The sequence below is a fragment of the Dasypus novemcinctus genome, chromosome 10, assembly GCF_030445035.2.
Source record: "Dasypus novemcinctus isolate mDasNov1 chromosome 10, mDasNov1.1.hap2, whole genome shotgun sequence".
NCBI classification, from domain to species: domain Eukaryota; kingdom Metazoa; phylum Chordata; class Mammalia; order Cingulata; family Dasypodidae; genus Dasypus; species Dasypus novemcinctus.
The window spans coordinates 123,404,844-123,429,316 of NC_080682.1; the positions used below are offsets into that span (position 1 = coordinate 123,404,844).

At 37.0% G+C, this 24,473-nt stretch overlaps 1 protein-coding gene and 1 non-coding gene across 8 annotated transcripts in view; one reads left to right on the forward strand and one right to left on the reverse strand.

Annotated features, from left to right (window-relative positions):
• NOX4 (NADPH oxidase 4) overlaps positions 1 to 24,473 on the reverse strand; it is a 214,511-nt gene that overhangs the window by 52,076 nt on the left and 137,962 nt on the right. For all 7 annotated transcript variants that reach the window (XM_004475779.3, XM_004475782.4, XM_023583873.3 and 4 more), the window contains one exon: positions 16,872 to 16,932. In XM_004475779.3, the coding sequence (XP_004475836.2) occupies positions 16,872 to 16,932 (61 nt within the window). The remainder of the gene's footprint in view (positions 1 to 16,871; positions 16,933 to 24,473) is intronic.
• On the forward strand, positions 4,617 to 4,720 carry LOC111759785 (U6 spliceosomal RNA). The gene has a single exon (XR_002793675.1). It is a non-coding gene; the product is annotated as a U6 spliceosomal RNA (small nuclear RNA).

Here is a 24,473-nt window from a genome sequence, read left to right on the forward strand (position 1 = left end):
CCCAGCTATATTAGCATCGCATTGTTCTCTAACGACACCATGCTTTTACACTCCGGACCCTGCAGTGCTCGTTGACCTTCCCCTCCTTCTCTGCCTAGAAAGCTCCTACTTAACCTTTATGTTACAGATCTGAAGACCTTACCACTTCCACATGAATTTTCTGATTTCCTAAGTCAAATCAAGTTGCAGTCTCCTAAAGAATCCTGCATACATATCCTTGAGTGTAAAATTTCAATATTCTGTATCCTCACTAGTGAGGAAAATTATCAATAAAGAAAATTTTGTAAATTTGATAGGTGAAATATATTATATTTATTTCAATTAACATTTATCTGATTACTGTTATGACTTGCTCCTTGAAAAATTGTCTTTCACAGCGTGTCCATTTCCTCTTTCAAAGTTAATTTTTTTATTGAATTGAAGGAGCTCTTTATAAGTATCAATGGGTATGATGGTTAGGCTAATGTGTCAACTGGGTCAGGTAAATGTGCCCAGTTGTTTGGTCAAGCAAGCACTGGGCTACCTGTAATACAAGGACATTTATGGGCTTTAGTCACCAGTCACTTTACTGCACAGATGGCTGATTACATCTACATCAATCAGGGAGCTTGCCTCAGCAATGAGTGACACTATCCAATCAGTTGAAGGCCTTAAAAGGGGAGTGATTTCAGCATTCAAAGAGAATTTCCCAGCTCTTCATTGGACAGCCGACATCTCCCATAAACTCATCAAGGACCTTCACTGGACTTTCATCGAGCCCCTGGTTTGCAGCCTGCCTGCGGAACCTGGACTCGTGCATCCCCATGGTCACGTGAGAGACTGATGAAATCTCGTACTATTTAGGGAATCCCCTGTTGATTCTGTTTCCCTAGAGAACCCTGACTAATACAATGGGTAATTGTTATAAATGATTATCTGGTTAGTTCTCTTTCATGTTTTACCTACTTTTCATTTTTATGTAATTAAATCTATATTTTTTTATGAATTCTTCCATGATGGGAAGTCCTTCCACATCCAGAGATACATCATTGATTTCCATGTTTTTCTGATATTTTTACGGATTGATTTCTTTAAAGTATTTATCCCATTGGAAATAATTTTGGTCAACTGAAATAAAGATTTAATTAATATTTTTTCAACAGTTAAGTGTCAATAGCCCCCTAGCTATTTACAAGCTAATGCATCATTATTTATTTTGTGAGCTTCCTTTATATATAAGAGAATACATATTTTTAGGTGTTCTAGGTTATCTATTTTTCTTTGTTAATATACTTATCATTTTTTTCCAGTACCACAGTGTTTAAACTGTTTGTACTTTATAGGAGGCAACACTACTAAATAGCACATGCTTCAGAGTAAGATTAGCTTGAGTTCAAATTCCAACTCATTCACTTAATACCTTTATGGTGTTAGGCAAATTATATAGTCTCGGGAAGCAGACTCAAGCAATTGAGCATATCTCTTTCACATAGGAGGTCCTGGGTTTGGTTCCCAGTGCCTCCTAAAGAGAAGATAAGCAGTCAGAGAACACACAACAGATGGATACAGAGAGCAAACAGCGAGTGCAAACAATGAGAGGGGGAATAAATAAATAAATATAAAAATCTATGTATGTGTGTGTGGGGGTAGAATTGTGGGAACTCTTAAAAAATTATATAGCCTCGTGGATACTTAGCTTTGTTTTACTTTTTAATATGTTTCAGTAGGGCCAGGCCTATCTTGTTATTCATTCTCAATTTTTCCAAAGAAAAGGTAACATTTTTTAAACTTTCATTGAAATTATATTAAGCCTATAACTTATTTGGGGAAGAAATATCAGTTTTATAATATTCAGCCTCTATAGAAAGACAGCATGTCTTTCTAAACTCTTATTTTTCTTAAAAAACAAAACAAAACAAAATAAAAAAACACTCATTTTTTTCATAGTGGTCAATTCTCATTTTTCAATGAAATTACACTATTATTTTCTTCACAGTGATTTTTTTTTTAACATGGAAAAAATAATAGCTGACACCAAATAAATGCCTTTGTTAGGGTTAGGAATTTTTTTGCAGAGACATATGTTGCAAAGCCCAACTCCCCTAGATAGATAAAGGACAAAACAAATAATAAATATATTAAGTGCAATTACAGGTCTGTTTAAAAAAGATGATTTGGAAAATGCTATCCTCTGCTTCTGTTCTGTGGGAAAAATGTAGCAAGGATAGGAATACTTATGTAAGTTATTTTCCAGAATTAAAAAAAAAAAGATAAATTCACATTTTTATTAGTTTTGGAACTTGGCCCTGGGCCTCTCTCTCTCAAAATCCATAGTCTTTTCTATTATGCTACCTGCCAACTCTGACGGTCAGTGATTGAGTCCTATATTTCAATCAGGGAAGACACAATATCCCAAGACTACACAGAGCAGCCCTCCATTCCACATCAGCACAGGAGTTTCATTGTTATTATGAAAGCAGAAAGTTTGAGGACTATGCTAAAAATGGAAATAAGCTGGTAAAAGAAAAAGACAAATCTCTTGCCTAGTCCAGAAGGACATGCCAACTCTTAAAACATGTTTTCTTAATGGCTCCAGTTGGAGGCATTGCTTCTACAAGGGATTAAGTCTGAAAACATCTAGATATAATAAATTTTCTACATAGATCCTCTTGTTTCCTTTCCCACCTAATTATGTTGACAGCTGCTCCCCAAGACATTTTACTAGTTTTTCAAAACAATATCAATAAAAAATAAGATAACTTACTTTTAAATCCTTTATCATATTGCATGCAGCAGACCCTTTCAACTCTTCATCCACTCTTTTTATTTTTTTAAAAGATTTTATTTTTTATTTATTTATCCCCGCACCCCCCCAAGTTGTCTGCTCTGTGTGTCATTTGCTGTGTGTTCTTCTGTGTCTGCCTGTGTCAGCAACACTGGGAAACTGCATCTTCTTTGTTGTGTCATCTTGCTGCATCAGCTCTCCGTGTGTGTGGTGCCATTCCTGGACAGGCTGCACTTTTTTTATTCGCACTGGGTGGCTCTCCTTAAGGGGCGCACTCCTTGCATGTGGGACTCTCCTATGTGGGGGACACCGCTGCATGGCATGGCACTCCTTGCATGCATCAGCACTGCACATGGGCCAGCTCACCACACAGGTCAAGAGGCGGACGCTCTATCAGTTGAGCCAAATCCACTTTCCTTCATCCACTCTTCTACCTTGTCTTATACTCTGGCCAACACAGCTGTCAGTGTTCGCTAGCATTCAACGTTCATAATTTAAATGCCACGTCCTAATTTTTTCAAAATATTTCATGCGAGAGTTAGAGTTTTCCCCATACTATTCCTGTTTATGAATTTCCACCTGCTTTCTTTGTTAAAGTTCAAAAATATTAATATATACTAGAAACCATTCCTATACCTCTTACTGAATTGCTTTTTTTTTTTTTTTTAGGACACAATGGAGATTGAACCCAGGACCTCATACATGTGAAGCAGGAGCTCAACAACTGAGCTATACCTGCTCCCTTCAATTGCCTTTTGAATTAAAAAAAGACAAGTACCTTTCTTTGGAATTACACATTTCAAATATTAATATCTTAGGTGTGTTCATTTGTATGACCTTTATGACCCTAACTGCATCATTATTATAAATCATGTTATGATTTTGCTTTAAAAATATTAATTTATTTAGAGAGCAGGTACTATATTCATTTAGCTTCCTTTATAAAAGAGTTAGCAAATGCATCAAGAAAATGAATATTTAAAAGTCTTACTTACTATAATGATAACAACACAGAATATTTGCCTTTTTGCCCTCTTTATTTAGTCCATTATCATAGTCTGACTTGACTAAGTGACATGTATCTTCTTGATCTTCCAAAATTGTTAATGTTGTTATAGTCTAGACATTGTTTGAGAAATTATGTAACCAGCAAAATTCCTCCATATTCTTATTTCCTTCATAGTTTATAGCAAAACCATACAGGAAATACTAGATAAAAGAGAATGCAAACTTTTTTTTAGGAACAGAACAGCTCTTAATAAAAACACAAAAACCCATGGAAAAAAAAACCATATAACAACTCTACTTCCAGGTCCTGAAATTCTATGACTTGTTTATTTTCAAGGCTAAAATATAACATTTTTTATTGGATAGAAAGCAAAAGTTCTCTACTTCCCTCTATCTTTGGAATTGTAAAATGGCTGGAATAAAATAAAATCTGATGAGTAGTAAATTGCAGTCATGTACTAAGAATTTCCTATATTTCTGTGGCATTTTAAGTGAGCTGTCATATACTAAAAAAATGACAGCATGAGATTTCATGTTCATAAACTGCGAAACAAATGGGAAAACAATTTATCCCTTCTTTGAGACTAGATGGGTATTTAAACGGTAATACTCTCATTATGTGCTTTTTCAGTTCCTTGATACAAACATTTCCTTGATTTCTGAAGCTATGAAACAGGCAATCTAAACCCAGCTCATATTTATTAAATGGTTTATTATGACAACAAATAAGCTATGCTCAATTCTACAAAATTAATAAATTGTCTTCAATGGTTTCCACATAGGCTTACATGAGGCTAGAATTATAGCATCCTGCAATACAAAGAATATAAAGTCTATATAACGAGTGCTTGCTTAAGCGGCACCTATACAAAAAATTGGAATGATACAAAGATTAGCACTGCCCTTGCATAAGGAACACACAAAATTCATGAAGCTTTCCATATTTTTTGATGGTACTATTTTGGTAATGGATGGTAGTGATAGTAGTACAACACTGTGCATGCAATTAACAGCCCTGAGTATCTGAATGTGGTTAAAAGGAGAAATGTTAGATTGTATAAATGGTAACATATAACAATTATTTTTTAAAATCCATTAAACTGCACTATACAGTGAACACTAAGTTAACCATGGATTATAGTTAATAGAATCATTATAAAAATATGCTATCACTAGTTGCCACAAGTGATCCACACCAATGCAAACTGTTGGTGGGACAGTGAATGGGAATCCTGTATTTTATGCATGATTGTTCTGGAAACACCTTTCTCTAAAAAAGAGCAAAAAAGTAGAAAAACGGATATAATGGGCTAATCATCATCCTCCCCCAGATCTACCTAATTGTACATGCAGGAAACGGCGTCTGTATTTGTGTCATTAAGTCTCTTGGCACTTCAGAAGACCCATCATGCTTCGCTCATGAAATTACTATTTGAAATGACAAACAACACCTACTCCTTCCCTTCAAATTCCAAAACACTTACCAATCTCAGTGATAACCTCACTATTTCACAGAGGAAACAGAAGAAATCAGAGAGAAATCCTATTCCACTTACTCCAAATCTCCTATCAATCTGTACCCATTCTTTGTAACATCCATTCTACCTTCCGTCCTGTTATAAAGAATGCACTCCTCTACTTTCAACATCAAGATTTAGTCATGCTGGAATCCATTAGGAAGCACTGGTGGATACTGCTCCTGCAAATATATTCTCAATCTCTCTAGCAATATCATTTATTTTTTTATTTTTTACTCTCACGTTCATTCCTATGATTCACAGCATTCCCAGAAGCATATAAGCTCACTTATATAGGGAAACGGACTTGGCCCAGTGGTTAGGGCGCCGTCTACCACATGGGAGGTCTGCGGTTCAAACCCCGGGCCTCCTTGACCCGTGTGGAGCTGGCCATGCGCGGTGCTGATGCGCGCAAGGAGCGCTGTGCCACGCAGGGGTGTGCCCCACGTAGGGGAGCCCCACTCGCAAGGAGTGCGCCCCATAAGGAGAGCCGCCCAGTGTGAAAGAAAGTGCAGCCTGCCCAGGAATGGCGCCGCCCACACCTCCCGTGCCGCTGACGACAACAGAAGCAGGCAAAGAAACAAGACGCAGCAAATAGACACAGAGAACAGACAACCGGGGGAGGGGGGAATTAAATAAATAAATAAATCTTAAAAAAAAAAAAAGCTCACATATATACACACATTACTACATTACATTATTTCATTATATATATTATTCTATATTATTTGCCTTTTCCTTATATCTGCTTTGTTCTTATATGTCCCTGTCAGTTACTCATCCACTTCTTTCTTTCACTTTACTTCCAAACTCCTTAGAATTTGTCCAAATTGTCTATTGGTGTTCTGATAAATATTTAATAGCCAGCTCACCAGGAGGAAACAAAAAAGCCCTGACTGTGGTGTTTGTCAATTTCTCCGGAGTCAATACCCTCATTGTGTTAGATTTCAAAATGTCGACGTGACTCCAGTGCAGGCGGAGTTGGGAAGAGAAGCAACCTCTCACAAATTTACAGATGCTGGCCCCAGCAAACAACTGCATTTGTCTATGCTTACCATCTCCACGGCCTCTTTTATTATCATTTTCTCTTGAACCTACTTCGAGCAGGTGTGTGTTCCCAACACTCCAAAGATCCACCCCTTCCAAGGTCACCAACTCATTGTACTCTACTTTTCAACGGCATTTGATACAACCCATCAATTCCTTTCATGAAACACTGTCCTTTAGTGTCAAGGATCCCAAACCCTCCTAACTCTCCTCTTACCTCTATGGCCACTGCTTCTAAGTCCCTTTCCTGTCCTCGACATATGCTGGAACATCCCAGAACTCAGTCCTCTGTTAAATCCCTTCTCTATCTATTTGCATTCCTTAAATTAGTTATTCTTGATGGGAGAGTGCCACCAATTAGGGACATTTTTTGGAAAATTGTGGAGGCAATTTGGTTGTCAAAATGATGATTAGGTGTTAGGAAACCAGTAGAGTGGGGATAAAGGACCTAGGACCTGTAATTTTGTGGAGAATACACTTAGCAACATTCTCACTACTGCATGATTTTTATTTTATTTTTTAAAGATTTTATTTATTTATCACCCTTCCCCCCCCCCCCCCCATTGTTTGCAGTCACTGTCTGCTCTCTGTTTCCATTTGCTGTGTGCTCTCTGTCTGCTCCTCTTCTCTTTAGGAGGAACCAGGAACCAAAACCGGAACCTCCTATGTGGAGGAAAGACATTCAATCACTGGAGCCAGCTCAGCTCTCTGGTTTGTTGAGTACCTCACTGCCTTTCCCCTTTGTGTTTCTTTTGTTGTGTCATCTTGTTGTATCAGCTTGCCACACCTGCCCACAGCACCAGCTTGCCTTCTCCGGGAGGCACCAGGAACCAAACCTGGGGCCTCCCATATGGTAGACAGAAGCCCAAATGCTTGAGCCACATCCACTTTCTCCCACATGCTTTTTTAAATGCCTTGCTGGATACCCATGTTAATGAAAAACTCATTTATCTTGCTAACGAATGTTTTTGCATGATTTTAATATTCACAGATAATTCCAAGATTGCAACCACTGTGTAAATAGAAGGAATATTGTTCTCTATTGTGTTCAAACTCACCTGAAATCATCATTTTGGAAAACTACATCAAAAGAAAAATAATGCTCATGACATTACAATTGTATTTCTAGAGAATATTTAGAAATGTCTTTTTACCATCATTCTATATGTAGTACAAGTATCTACATACTTCCTTATGACTTCTGGGATAGTCATACCTGAGAATTTAAATACTAAATATGAAAACTTTACTATAAATTAACAGCTCCTTTAAACTAAGGTTAGGATTTTTTAAAAATCATGCTTGCATACAATATCTGAAATTTTTATTTTAAGAATGTAAAATGAGCAGATACAATGTTAAAAAACAGGGTGTTAAATCTGACCAGGTGAGAATTACTGCCCATAGAGGTCCCATCCAGCTGCAGGACTTTAAATCTATCAATTAAATCTACCAATGATTTCTAAATTAAAATTTCTAGCCAAACCTCTCTCTGACTTCTGGACTCTTATATGCAAATGCCTATTCATCCTTATCTCGTGGAGGTTTAAGAAGCATTTCAAGTTAAATATGTACAAAACAGAACTTTTTAGCATGGAATCAAACCTTTATCATTTTCTCCCGTTGCGTGGGCTGCCTTTTCACCTTTTTGCTTTTTCACAAGTTAAGTTTGAGGAGACCCCTTTTATTCATGTTTTCTTTCATTGATCTTGCTTTCTGTGTAAGGTTTAAGAATGTACCACCTGCCCCCAGGTCTTAAAGAGGTTTTCCTACATTTTCTTGTAGGAGCTTTATGGTTCTAGCTTTTATATTTAGGTCTTTGATCCATTTAGAGTTAATTTTTATAGAAGGTGTGAGATAGAGATTCTCTTTCTTTCTTTTGGCTATGAATATCCAATTCTCCCAGCACCATTTGCTAGACTGTTCTACCCCAGCTGGGTGGATTTCACAGGCTTTTCAAAAATCACCTCACCATAGATGTGAGGGTCTATTTCTGATTCATCACAGTTTGGATCTGTTGGTCTATGGGTCTATATGCCATTACCATGCTCTTTTTACCACTGTAGCTAGTTAATATGGTTTAAAGTCTGGAAAAGAAAGTCCTCCGCCTCAATTTTCCTTTTTAAGATGTCTCTGGCTATTCAGGGTCCCTTACCCTTCCAAATAAATTTGATAATTGCGTTTTTCATTTGTTAAAAGAATGTGGACTTATTATCGGGATTGCATTGAATCTGTGTATCAATTTGGGTAGAACTGACATCTTAATGTTTAGTCTTCGATTCTATGAGCATGGAATTCCTCCCAATTATTTAATCTTTTTGTTTCTTTTAGCAAGTCATTGTACTTTTCTGAATATAAGTGCTTTATATTTTTGGTTAAGTTTATTCCTAAATATTTGATTCCTTTTGTTGCTATCATAAATGGAATTTTTCCCCCAACTTCCTCCTCATATTGTGCATTACTAGTGTAAAGAAACACCACTGATTTTGGGTATGGATCTTGTATCCTGACACTCTACTGAAATCATTTACTAGCTCTAACAGCTTTGTTAGATTTTTCATAACTTTCTAGGTATAGTATTATATCAACTGTGAATAATGAATGTTTTACTTCTTCTGTTCCAATATGGATGCCTTTCATTTCTTTTCTTGTCTGATTGCTCTAGCTAGAACCGCTAGCACTATACTGAACAACAGTGGTGACTGGGCATCATTGTCTTGTCCTGAGCTCAGTGGGAAAGCTTTCAGTCTTTCACCATTGGGTATAAGGTTAGCTGTGGGTTTTTCATATATGGCCTTTACCAGGTTGAGAAAGTTTCCTACATTTCCTATCTTTTGTAGAATTTTTATCAAGAAAGAATGCTGTATTTTATCAAATGCCTTTTCTGCCTCAATTAATATGATCATGTGATTTTTCTTCAATTTATTAATGTGCTGTATTACGCTGACTGGTTTTCTTGTGTTGAACCACACTCGCATGCCTGTTATAAAACCCACTTGATCATGATGAATAAAATTTTTAATAAGTTGTTGGATGTGATTAGCAAGCATTTTCTTAAGGAGTTTTATATCTTTTTTCAGTAAGGAAATGGATCTACAATTTTCTTTTTTCATAATACCTTTACTTGGCTTTGGTATTATAGAATGATATTGGTAGTGTTTCTTCTTCTTCAATTTTTTGGAGGAGCTTGATTAAGATTGAATGCTTAGTAGAACTCACCTGTGAAGCCATTTGGTCCTGGGCTTTTCGTTTCGGGGAGTTGTTTGATGACTGTTTCAATCTCTTTACTTTTGATTGGTTTGTTCAGGTCGTCTACCTAGTCTTAAGGTCAGTGTAGGTGCTTCATGTATTTCTAGGAATTTTCCATTTCATCTACATTGTCTAGTTTGTTAGCACACTATTGTTCTTAGTATCCTCTTATGATCTTTTTTATTTCTGTAGAGTTGATAGTAATGTCCCCATTTTCATTTTTTTTTATTTGCATCTTCTGTCTTTTTTTTTGTCAGTCTAACTAAGGGTTTGCCAACCGCATAATCTTCTCAAAAACCAACTTTTGGTTTAGTTCATTCTAATTTTTTTTCTCAATTTCAACTATTTCTGCTCTGATATTTATTTCATTTCTTCTACTTGCTTTGAGAATAGTTTGCTGTTCTTTTCCTAGGTCCTTCAGCTGTGTAGTTAAGTTTTAGTACTTTCTTCTTTTTAATATAAGCACTGAAACCTACATTTCCCTCTCAGGACTGCCTTCACTTCATCCCTTAGGTTCTGATAAGTTGTGTTCTTGTACTCATTTGTCTCAAAATATGTACTGATTTCTCTTACAATCTCTTCTTTGGCAACTGATTGTTTACTCTCCATGTTTTTTTAATTTTCCCTTTTTCTTTCTCTTGCTGATATCCAACTTTATTCCATTATGATCAGAGAAATCACTTTGTATTGTTTCAATCTGTTGAATTAATTGAGATCTGCTTTGTGACCCAACCTATGGTCTATCTTGTGGAAAGATCTGTGAGGGCTTGAAAAGAAAGTATATCTTGCTGTTTGGGAGTGCAATGTTCTGTATACGTCTATTAGGTTTAGTCCATTTATCATATTATTTAAGCTGTTTCTTTATTGATCCTCTGCCCAGATGTTCTATCCAATGCTGAGAGTGCTGTACTGAATTCTCCAACTATTATTGTAGAGATATCTATTTCTCCCTTCAGTTTTGCCAGTGTTTGCCTCATGTATCTTGGGGCATCCTAGTTAGGTACATATATATTTATGATTGTTACTTCTTCCTGGTGTATTGCCCCTTTATTAATATATAATGTCCTTATCTCTTATAACCCTTTTGTTTTCAAATTCTTTTTTTTACCCATTATAAGTATAGCTACTCTAGTTTTTTTGTTTGGTTGGTTACTGCATGCATTGAATATCTTTTTCCAGACATTCATTTGCAATCTGTTAGTATTCTTCAGTCTAAGGTGAGTCTCTTGTAGACAGCATATAGATGGCTCATATTTTCTTACCCATTCATCCAGTCTGTATCTTTTGATTGGGGAGTTTAATCCATTAGCATTCAATGTTATTACTGTAAAGTCAGTTCTTATTTCACCTATTTTGACCTTTAAGTTTTATCTGTCATACCTTTATTTTCACCACTTTTTTTACACTTTTAGTTACTTTTACTGATACAGTCTTCATTTCTAGACTCTCTTTCAAGCCTTTCTCTCACGTCTTTTTTTTTTTTCTTCTTCTTTTTTTTCCTTGACTATAGCACTTCCTTTAGTATTTCCTACAAAGCCAGTCTGTTGGCTACAAACTTTCTCAGTTTCTCTTAATCAGTGAATATTCTACACTCATCCTCAATTGTGAAAGACAATCTTCTTGGCTGGCAGCTTTTCTCTTGACGTATCTTAAATAGATCATATCACTGCCTTCTTGTCTCCATGGTTCTGGTGAGAAATCAGCACTTAATCTTATTGGGTATCCCTTATATGTCATGCATTGCTTTTCTCCTACTGCTCTCAGAATTCGATCTTTGTCTTTGGCATTTGACATTCTGATTAGTATGTTTCTTGGAGTTGGTCTTTTCGGATTCATTTGGATGGGAGTACACTGTGCTCCTAGGACATGGTATCTACATATTTCAACTGAGTTGGGAAATTTTCCACCATTATTTCTTCCAATATTCCTTTATTCCCTTTTCCCTTCTCTTCTTCTGGGACACCCATGACATATATGTTTGCATGTCTCTTGCTGTCATTTAGTTCCACGAGACCCTGTTCAATATTTCCATTATTTTCTTCATCTGTTCTTTTTTGTATGTTTGTTTTAGTAGGCCAGGTCTTCAAGTTCACCTATCCTTTCTTCTGCCTCTTCAAATGCTGCTATTAAATGCATGCGTGCCTCCAGTGTATTTTCATTTTCATATATTGTGCCTTTCAGTGCAGTAATATCTGCCATTTTTCTATGTATGCTTTCAAATTCTTCTTTCTGCTCACCCAGTATATTCTTAATATCCCCAATCTCTTTAGCCATCTTATTGAATTTATTAAGGAGATTTTTTGAACATCTATAATTAGTTGTCTCAACTCCTTTATGTCATCTGGAGGCTTAGCTTATTCCTTTGACTGGGCCAAAGCTTCCTGTTTCTTGGTATTGATTGTAATTTTTTGTTGGTGTCTTGTCATCTGGCTTACTAGACACATTTATTCTGGGTGGAGTTTCTCTCCTTAGTTCAGGGCTTTCTTGCCCTTTCTCTAAACTCATTCTTTTTTTAATAAACTCAGCCTGCTAACCAGGCAGCACATATTAAAACCAAATTGAAAATCATTTGGATGCAGACTTCAAAACCATGTTTTCCATATCAATCAGATTAAAACCCAAGCCCTTTCTGTTGTCTGTGGTGCCCATTCTCTTGCTCACTTCTCTGATCTCATTTCCTGATTTCCCACTCACTCTTTCCATTCCAGCCCCACTGGTCTTCTTGCTGTTCCCTGAATATTCAAATTTATTTATATCTCAGCAACTTTGTACTTGCTGTTCAACCTAAAACCTTTTCATCCTGAAAGTCACTAACTCATTCCCTCATGTACTTACATTTTTGCTCAGAAAATTTGTAACTAAATTCCCTATCTAAAATACGGTCACCACCATTCATCATTCTTACTCTGATATTCATTTTTTCATAGAATTTATCACTATGTGAAAAATTATATATGATTTGCTTTTTTATTTACTGGTAATCTCTACTGCCTAGATTTCAGTCTCAGTGACAGCAGGAACTTTGGCCAACGCTCTATTTCCAGAGACTAGTACCATGTCTGCACCTGGGAGGTATTTAATAAATCTTCAATTATTGGCCAAAATAACAAATAGTTTAGATGCTATCTTCCAAAAATGACTAATCATTTAAATTTCCTACTTATAGCAAAAAAGAAAACAATAAGAGTACTTCTAATCACTCCTTTGTAGGTATAGCACTTAATAAACTAATATTATGGATGTAGACTAAGGTTTACATTGTGCGAATATAAAATATGTGTAACTTATGAGATTTCATGTATCCAAATATGACTTGTGCTGATGTTCAGTGAAGTCAGACTGCTCAAACCCATTTGGGTCACATTTTATGGCATGTCCTAAAAAGAGACTCAATATTCAGTAGAAACACTTTTGTTTTATTTTTATAAAACAACTAAAAGCCATTCTGTTATGTAAGCTGGATACCATAATCAGTCCAAGATACATTGTTGCCATAAAGTAATAGCATTATCATAATTTAGTGCTATCACAATCTTACAAGTAGTTCTCCAAAATGAGAATAATACTTTAATAACATTACATATGTTCTGCTTTAATTTCTCTTGAATAATCAGCTTGGTGAAGTAGTAAACATGCCTGGCTTATACAGCCATATAAAAAGAAATAGATGGAGATAGAGAGTCATCACATCTTCTTTGTCCCAATCCTTAATTAAAGCTCTATCAACTCTACCTAAAGTTATTTGCACTGTGAGTTGTCAATGAATTATGTGATCAAGGCAATCCTTGATGTTCTATGGTTCTGTTTTCCCATTTTTAACCCTCAAAATTAATCTGTTAATAAATCTATTCAAAGGGTTATTCGTCATGAAATCCCAATGTAATACTGCCTTAACTATTTATTCTGATAGTACCTAACTTTTCCATTGAACAACTTGGAAACTGATATGTAAGATTCAAAGAAAAGCTGCCATGTGATACATACAATGAATGCTTAATGCATATTTATTGCTAATCCTTTAATTACTGAATGGAAAATGGACAAAATGTTTAGATTAATTACATGTGAATATTATGTATATAATACTTCTGTAATAAAATTCAAACCTCTCTGGAGAAACCTGCTTTCCAGACCATTAAAATAACTAACTGTATACATTATCTCAGACATTATTCAACAGTAATCATACTGGATGAAGAAATTATCAAGAAATTTTAGATAACTAGAATTATAAGCTAATAGAAAAATAAATGACCATAAAACTGAGATTGAGAAGCATGAGTTATTAGAGAAGAACAACAAAATAACATGTCAACTCAAAGAGAAATATACTATGTAATATTTTCCACTCCCTTGTATCACAATAATTTCAAGGAAAAATCTGAATTGTGCTTAAGAGGGTTTAAGAGTCTTCTGAAATTAGAGTCTTCAACACCTTGAGGAGATACATCTAGAGCCTGGGAAAATAAAAGTCAAGAAGATATAGGTGAGGGAAGCGGATCTGGCCAACAGATAGGGCATCCACCTACCACATGGAAGGCTCAAGGTTCAAACCCCGGGCCTCCTTGACCCGTGTGGAGCTGGCCCATGCGCAGTGCTGATGTGCGCAAGGAGTGCCCTGCCACACAGGGGTGTCCCCACGTAGAGGAGCCCCATGCACAAGGAGTGCGCCCATGAGGAGAGCCGCCCAGTGCGAAAGAAAGTGCAGCCTGCCCAGGAATGGCACCGCCCACACGGAGAGCTGACACAGCAAGGCAATGCAATAAAACGAGACACAGATTCCGGGTGCCGCTGACACAAGTGGACACAGAAGAACACACAGCAAATGGACACAGAGAACAGACAACTGGGGGGTGGGTGGAGAAGGGGAGAGAAATAAATAAATAATAAATCCTTAAAAAAAAAGATATAGATGAGACTTTAATGCCTCAGCTACAGCTGGTGGAGTGGACTAATCTTGAAAAGAGCATCCAGGATGCAGTCTTTAATCTGTACTGTAGAACCTCTATGTTGTCCATGCACAAAATATTTTAGGAGAAAAAAAGTCACTCTAAATTATCTCAAGTTGGATTAGAAAATAAATCTGATATTCAACCTCTTAAACATCTTTTTGTTATTCTCTATATCTATGTCTCTTAATGCTGAGTTTTAATCAGTTCTCTCAGAATAAAAACGAGCAATACTTGATCTCAGGGGAAAAATTCTCATTTTCCCTTCCATAAAAGTGATCCCATTTCTTAAGACAGCAAAACCTGTTTTTGAACAAAAGTGACAGATGGTGGCAGGATTATTTAAAGGTTCTCTGCATGAATGCTTGACATTTTTTTCCAAGTCACCAAACACTTAAAATCAACAACCAAAAAGGTCTATTATCTGAAAAGCATCTGAAGGGAACTGAACTCTTCGAATAGAATGATATTATTTCTCAATGACACAGTACATTTAAAAAAAGATGATAAAACTAGCACGATTAGTGTTCCTAATAGAGGAGATTAAAATAAATGGTGAGACAATCAATCTTTTAATGCACTACTGATGATAGAGAAAATTTAAAGAAACTCAGTAACAATAGCTACTAACACACAATCATGTAGTTTCTGTACTTGCTTTCCTTTATATATAGAATTCAATCAAATACCATTTATTACTGAACTTAATTCTTACATATTGAGATTCTTACTAGAGAGAACTTTATTCTCTAAACAGTGCAAAAGAATTATGAATAAATCAACCAGATCTAGGCTTATCATCAGAATTATTGTTCCATATTACATCAGTGTTTTCCTAACAATGGACAAACATGATCTCTTTCAAACACTACCACATGAACAATGTCTATTTAAGCTTGGTTTTTAATGATACCAAATAGCTCATTATTGCTCAAAGATCTTTTGATTCATTTAGTTGCTGTCCCCTCAAATTTTAGGTTAAGTATTTTCTCCATTTTTTCAAGCCTCCAATTTCAACCTGGCTGCTTTCTCTATAGATAAAGAACTTTACACATACTAGTATGTTTTCTTAACTATATGATATACATTCTATCAACCATTCTCTTCCTTCCTCATCCTAAATATCTCTTTATTACCCAACATTCTATCCTTCTCTGATAGTTTCTCTTTCCTAATTTTAAGTTGTCGAACTGTTCTCACAGATCTATTCCAGCCCCCAGTTTTGATCCCCACCAACTCCAACGACTCCTGGTCTTCACTCATCCACACGTCTTTCCTTGTTCTAATCCATCTAAATAGCAACTTATTACTATGATTTTCCTCAAGTAGCGCCAAGTCCGTCAATGGTTCCCTAAAATCTGTAAGTTAAACTAATCCAAATATGTTGTCAAAGCATTCACAGTCTTTGCTAGACAGACCCCAGTTGAATTTTCTGTAATATTTTCCAGAATATAATCTTTTCTTCTTTTGGGCTAAGTGAATGATTCTCCCCAAACAAGGCTCAAAATTTCACTTTTGTTATCTACTTCGGCCTTCATTTGACTAATTTTCCAGATTCAGTTCAAATTCTAGCTTTTCTGTGGAGCTTTCCTCAGATCCCTAGATAGCATTGAACCTACTTTTTTTTTTTTCTGATTTCCTACAGTTTTTGCAAACCAAGCCCTTTGTAACAGTTCATTAAAAAAATAATCCAAGTTACATTTGCATTCATGCTTACACCTGCATCCTTTCCTGAGCACAACCAATTTATAGAGCACTCCCTTGTCAGTTACTCTGGCAGGTCAAGGGAACTTAAGATTGAATAATATTTCTTTTTATTTCCTCAGAACTTTTAACACAAGGCAGCTCTCAGATAATCAAGTATTTATTGAATACCAGAAAATTTGCTGTTAGGAATGACCATGGTTCTAAAGATATAGAAACCACACCGAAGATCAACCAAGAACTGGAAGAGCTGTGAGATCTCAGTGCCAGGTGTCAATTATTTTGAGTTTCAAGCCAACCATTAATTTTTAAATTATGTTAGCTATGAAACACATTTTAGTGTTCCTCTATTACCAGTACATATTTTCATAGGTAGGTAGAAATCTATGAATTGAAACACAGTGAACAGTACATTATTAATAATCAGTGATAACCAAGGTATTCCAATAAAAAAAAATTCATCTCACAAGGAGAAAATATGGGTGTCAAAACTGTACAAGGAAAGAAAATAAAGCAACAACTTGAAAATATTTATTTCTATATATGATGGCAGTTAAACTATTTAAACATATTCAAGTTATTGTTTATCCCATTATCTTCAAAGGATGTATCATAAAACTCTGTTCTACATACCTGTCCAATCTCCTACTACCTTAAGATGGACTCCAAATGTTGCTTTGCTTTCAGTAGGACACTAAAAAAATAAACACTGGAATCAATTCTGAATAGTAATTATGTATTAACAAAGTATGACACAATTACAACTTCCATTCTCATAGTAAATCCCCTAAATGAATAAAAACTGGGAGGGAACAGACTAAAATCAATATTGGCCCTCATTACTTGAAAGAAAAAGCAATGTCTTGAAAAATCCATAAATATTTATACAAGCAAATGAAATCTGCATAATCCAAAATTGTTAGATCTAACTACAAATCTTGCTAAATATGTTTTTAATAATTTTTTTGCTTTTATTTTTTAAATACTTTAGATTACATAAATGTTACGTAAATAATATAGGGGATTTCCTCATGCTCCCCCCTCTACCCCTCCCACACTTTCCCACATTAACAACATCCTTCATTAGTGTGGTACATTTGTTACCATTGATGAACACATAAGCGAGCACTGCCACTAAGCGTGGATTACAGTTTACATTACAGCTTACACTCTGTCCTGCACCATTTTGGAAGTTATGACAAGATATGTAGTGGCCTGTATCCATCATTGCAATGTCATTCAGGACAATTCCACCGTCCCTTATGTTGAATGAAGCAAGCCAGGCACTGAAGGACAAATATTACATGACCTCACTGATAGGAATTAAGCAAATTGAGCAGGTTCACAGAGCTAGAGTCTGGAAGGTAGGTTTACAGGAGAAAGAAAGGGAGTACAGGGTTGTGACCTAACGACCGCTATGAGTTATAATTTTTAAAAAACCAGTTTTAATCATCACAAAGGAAGAAATGGAGACTTATGATTTTAGTGTCTTTCTCTCCAAATACAATTATATTCTTCATATCTTAACAAATTCTAGGGAAAAGAAAAAAATGGAATCAATACACCCTGCATGTTTCATGTCCAACAAGAATACTCCTATTGAAATAGCTCTATTTCATTTTCTCTCATAAGTTTTAGAAGAAACTGGAGATTACTGGGTGAGGGTAACTTGGGCTGAGGGTGTATGTATCCCCACATTTAGGAAATCTGGAAAACATCCACAATAATAAAATGCAGATTCCCAATCCCTTATTTTCCAGATTCCCATTCCCTTATCCATAATTCCAAAATTCAGAAAGTTTTGAAAAAATAAAAATTTTTTCATAACTCATTTCGTGACACTATCTGACCTGAAATTATCTAAAGTGAAAATTCATTCCAGAAACATTTTCCCATGAAAATAACAATTTGCTTCAGAACAATGTCTCACATCCTTTTAAAATCCATGAAATGCCAATTCTCAAAATACATCTAATCCTAAACATTTTAGATAGCGGACCATTAGCCTGTGGCTACCCAGAATTTATCGAGTGCTGCATGCCAAGGACAGTGCTAAGTGCTTTATTTCTAAGATTTCACAATACCCCTGCGAAGGTAACTTTTATATAAGGATTTTGATTAAGGGAGACAGAAGATATTAGTTTTCCTGAGATCACAAAACTAATAAAAAGACAGGACAGCATTTGGATCCAGGTCAGTCTGACTCTACAATTTTCTGGGTTTTTTTTTTTTTTTTAAGATACACAGATCACAAAAAATGTTTCATTAAAAAATATAAGAGGTTCCCATATACCCCACACCCCACCCCCTCACTCCTCCCACATCAACAACCTCTTTCATCATTGTGGCCCATTCATTGCATTTGGTGGATACATTTTGAAGCACTGCTGCACCACATGGATTATAGTTCACATTGTATTTTACACTCTCCCCCAGTTCATTCAGTGGGTTATGGCAGGATATGTAATGTCCTCCATCTGTCCCTGAAATATCATTAAATAAATGGAAGAGTATTCCCTGTTGCACAGTTCTTAGGCATGGCACACCACTGTCTGTTACAGCACAGATACGGAAATGGTTGAGGGCTGCAGAAGAAATCAAAAGGAGTAGAAGGAAAGGAACTATCTGTTGAAGATTAGTAAACCTAAGTCCACAATCAGTATAGACCATGAAGTAAGGGGAAAAGTGGATTTAGAGGGTCTGAAATAAGGCACAGATGAATGAAACTGGCAGTGGATCTGAAGAGCCTTATGGTAGAGGCTGGGTTACATAGAGAAGCCTAAATCCCACTTCCCTGCCCCATCTCACTATGTTGACCAATGAATGTTGTTCATGTCAGTTTCCTCTAAAAACATGATATAAAGGAAGACGTAGGAGATGGAGGTTTGTTTACAACACATCAATAGAAGAAGAAAACTTGCTCAGAAATCAGTAAAAACCTAAATGAAATATAGGGTATTTCATGTGTATATCATAAACACATAATCCTTATATCATAAACACATGATTATGTATTTATGATAAATAACCTAAAAAGCACATCACTTGCTATATTTTCAACAATGAGAATTAATGTAACATGGAATTTCGAAGCAACTACTCTGCAATCTGTGTTTCTAAAAGGATTATTACTCCTAAGAGTAGTTTAAAATATTTTAAAAATGGAAATATTTTAAGTGATATTAAATTATCAATTATATTATTAAAATATCATTTCACTTGTAATTGTGATTCTGATATTTAGTTATCACATTTTTTGTTACAATTGATGAAAGAATATAAAATATTACTTTTAACTGTAGTACAAAGTGTTCATTATGTGTATTTTCCCCCATATGCCATCCTATTATTAACACCTTGTAATAGTGATGTATAATTACTTTAGTTCATGAAAGAACATTCTTGTATTTGTACTGTTAATCACAGGCATCCTTCACAACAGTGCTCTCCATGTGATACAGTCCCATGTTTCTTTCAGGGATCATTTTTATAGTGCATTATTAGTTATCACATTTCCCTTCCGGTTTTAAATAACTCTGAGAGTGACTAATCTTGTCTTTAGCAAATACCTAAACAGAAGGATACCATAAATGAAAACCACCCATCTTTTTCACTTCGTTCTACTTAAAATTGGCTAGAGAATGTATGTAATAACGTGCAGCTCCCAGAAAGCAGGAAGCCTAACTGAGCTCCACACTCCTGCCAGCCTGATCGGTAATGTGCCACTTGCTGTTTCCTTCACTGCAAACTAGACCTTGGGTTATGAAAAGAAGACTTAGGCAGACAGAAGTCAGAATGGGGAGCAAATACTCGGTCTCTGAGAGCTTGAATATGCATTGACTTGATTTTATCTTTCAATATATTCTAAAAGAAAAAGCGCATCTTGCCAAAATACTAAGAACTCTGTGCTGTATTTTTCAGGGCAGACATTGTAAAAGGCAAACACGTGTGATGTTTAACATCCCATTGGGCCTTGAGGGGACCACAATACTCCCTCCCCTAAGTGCTGGCCAAATGTACCAATGTAACTTCAAAGGCTGGTCTTGTTTTGAATGGATAAAACACAGTGTTTCTCTCAATCTCTTGAGAATGATGCCTTTATAAACTACTGATACTTTCCCGAACTAGCTAGATGCTGACTGCAACAAGGGATCTGGAGAAATGTGTATTTTGATATGCGGGGGAAAAAAATAACCTTTTTCCTTCCAAATATTTGTTCAGCATGGCATCCAGTTTTTAATGTGTCTGAATGACTAATAATTTTATAACAGTTCCACAAAAATATAAAAAGATATTGCTTAACTGGTCTTATGTTGGAAACCAAATGTAAAAATGATGTCACTGCAGAGATTTATTCAACGTGGAAAAGAAATTTAAAAGCTGTAATGCTTTTGTTTTTACTAGGAGCCTTACAATAATAAGAAAGCTTCTAAAATAGCAACATCTAAATTTTTAATGTAACTAAACTTGTCAAATTAGAGAAAATGATAGCCAAATATTATGTTCTTTCATCATTTTTGTCAATTTTTAATTGTTAACCCTTCCTTCTCAAGTTCTTTCACATTTTCTATTGCCTGCTAGACCTCTTCTCCTGAAATTCACTCTAAATTTAATATAGCTGAAATGATGTTACTTCCCAAATTAACCTCTCCATTATGACTCCATTATGCCTAAAAATGAAACTTATATCCTTCTCAGAAAACTTGCTCAAATTTCAGAATAATGTCAAGTACTTCTTAGTTGCCAGCATTTGATAAATTTTCAAGTACTTTTAAATAATTTTACCAAAGGAAATGTCTGGTAACAGCAATTTACTTTTGATAAATCTTTTATGTCCCCCTATGGGAAATACCCCAATTCTTTCTTTCCTATATTCTATCGCTAAACACAATCTATTTCAAAATATTTACACTTCGTGTTTCTCCTTCATTCACTCTAATCCAGCTAAACCCACATGAATCAACTATCATATCTCCTTGTCCTCCATCTCCCTACTTACAGGTCTACTCACGGAGAATGTCTTCATGTCTTCATTTTCCTTTCACATGTTGAACCCAACCCATTTTTCAAGGCCTTTCTCAAATGCCACCACCTTCATGAAGACATTCCTACTTTTTAATGCCAATAAAACTCATTTTTCTAAAGTCCAAATTGTTTGAAAGGCTTTTTGGCCCCTTATTACATTCTACTTTTTTATGTGTAATTTTTTTTCTCTTAGTGGACCACAAATGTCTTAAGATCAAGAACTACTTCTGGAAAGTGGACATGGCTCAACTGGTAGAGCACCCACCTATGATATGGGAGGGTCCAGGGTTCAAGACCCTGAGCCTCCTGACCCATGTGGAGCTGCCCCCGTGCAGTGCTGATGTGCGCCAGGAGTGCCGCGCCACGCAGGGGTGCCCCCATGTGGGGGTGCCCCACACGCAAGAAGTGTGCCCTGCAAGAGAGCCACCTTGGAAAAAAAAAAAAAACCGTGGCCTGCCCAGGAGTGGCGTTGCACACACGGAGAGCTGACACAGCAAGATGATGCAACAAAAAAAAGAGATGCATTTTTCCAGTGCCACTGAGGGTACAAGTGGACACAGAACACACAGCGAATGGACACAGAGAGCAGACAATGGGGGGAGGGGAGAGAAATAAATAAAAATAAATCTTTAAAAATAAAACTATTTCTTACTCATTATTGCATATTCAATATAGAGCAGTTTACATTTGGAGGACATGTACTCAAATAACTGTTGAATAAAATACTGGCGGTAAGTATGAGCACAAAGAAGGGACAAAATGGGGGCAAGGGATTGCCTTCGGATGGGGCTTTGTGGGTTGGAGGGGGGCTGGGGATGGGCAGAGGGGTAATATTATCCAAAAAATGGGGGGAGGGAAGGGCAACATACTAACATGGGAGAGTGTCAGGTGTTTGTTGAGAACAAAATATTGAGAAACTCGTATCAAAGTATAAGTAGGAGGGTTACCTGTTTAGGATGCTCAGTGGGTATGGTCTGATGCGGGACGGACTCCAGGGGAATAGCTGAAGGCTCATTATGCCAAGGTGGGTAGTACCATTGGGAAGAGACGCAAGAAGTGAGAGTTGGGGTGGACCCACATCCTGGAGAAGACCAATGCCATCAAATAGAGAGAACTGTAACTCTCGTGAGAAAGGATGGCTCCCAGGGCAACAGGGCAGTTGAGAAAGTCAGGCCCTGAATACTGCTGCAAGTATCTCTGGACATGGCTTCTTGGGAAATGGAAATTGGCTGGTGTTGTGGGCCCCAAGGGGAGGGGAAAATAGATGTGGAATGGATGGAACCAAGGTAAATATGAGGGCAAGAGAGGAGTTTTGTGAGAGTACACGAGGATGAATATAAAACATGTAATATTACACCAAAAACATATAGGGGACGACAGACTAATAATGTAAACCATAAGGCAAAATGTAGGATAACTAAAAAATTTAGAAAACTGTACAACCTAAAGTATGGACCACATAGTAAGTACAGCTGTCACCTTGTTTGAAACCTATTGTCTCGGAATCTCTACATCAGTTTCAGGAAATATGATATGAATACGTTAAAAGATTATCGCTGCGGAAGGGAAAAGGTTTTATGGTGGATCTGGGGAAGTACTGTATATTGTATATATGAATTTCGGTGATCTAAGACTCTTGTGAAGCTGACAATTGGTTGGAATTCACTTTACAGGAAGTTTTGGATCACAGAGTGGTTCAACAATGGCAGCGGAGGAATACTGATATAGGATGTTATTGACAGGATATATAGGGTTGACAGGGAGTTATATAGGGCATATGCCCAGGGTATATAGTAATGTCTAGATATACTCATAGTGGAAACAATTAAAAACAACAGCTGGGGGGGTACTGGGTTCCTGGCCGGGGGGTCACTGTCGTGGACCCTGGAGGAGCAGCGGCAGTCCCCCAGGTGCAACGGCAAGAACCAGGAAGGAGGGCCCAACAGTGGGCTCCTGATACTAATGGCTATGCTTTTGAGCCTGTACACCTGCAATAAGAACAAGGCCTAGAGTAGCACTGTGCCTGGGAGTTTCCTCCTGACAGCCTTCATGTTACTCAAATGTGGCCACTCTCACAGCAAAATTCATCATGTAGATGCAGTGCATTCCCCCCAGCGAGGGACATGACACCCGGGGATGAGCCTCCCTGGCACCGAGGGATCACTACTACATACCAGCTGAAGATACAACTAGAAAATGACCTTGAATTAAAGGTTCAGTACGGATCAGCAGAATATCCCTGTCTACATATAATAACATGACTTCAAAATGCTGATTGACCTAATGTAAGGGGGAAATGGAAAGGAGAAATGAGATTATAAGGCTATGAGTCTCTAAAAAAGAGTCTGGAGATTGTCAGAAGGAATGCCCTTATGCACAACTGAGCCGAGTCTGAGAGACAGATAAAGTAGATACAACCCCAGGTATTGGTTCTTTTGAGGGATAAAGAGACCCACGGGTTCTATGGTCATGGCAGATGGGGTTCACTGCCATGGCAGATGGCCCTTCTTTGGAGCCTGTGTTTCTGCGTGATGGAACTGGACTCAGAGGGGATCTCTTTTCACAAGACTTCCATGCTACTTTATTGGAATTGTAATAGGTGCTGGAGTTTAAGATGTATTTAGGGGATTTGAATCTCTGGACTGATAATATGACACCCAGGCCCAGAGCCTCAACAGACTTCAGCTCCTACACTTTGATTTATTGGACTTACCCCACTCAGCTAACATCAAGTTGAAGAAGGTCAAGCACCACACCATGGAGCCTAGAGTGTCTATAACTGAATGCAGGAGGAGTGCATCCAGTATCCATATGGAATCTAAGCCCCCACTTGACATAGATGTGCAATGGACACAAATAATCCAATGTCCACAGAGAAAATGTGGAATGGGTGTGGGAAGGGTAGCCATGGTGGCTGCTGGGTTTGGGGAATGGGAGGAAGAGATGAGATGTGGAGCCAGTTTCGGGACGTCGAGTTGTCCTGGGTGGTGTTTCACGGACAATTACGGGACATTGTAGATCCCCCCAGGCCCACTGGATGGAACGTGGGAGAGTGTGGGCTATGATGTGGATCATTGACTATGGGGTGCAGTGATGCTCAGAGATGTTCTTACCAGGTGCAATGGATGTGTCACGATGATGGGAGCAAGTGTTGCTGTGGGGGGAGTGGGGGGTGGGGGCGGTGGGGTTAAATGGGACCTCATATTTTTT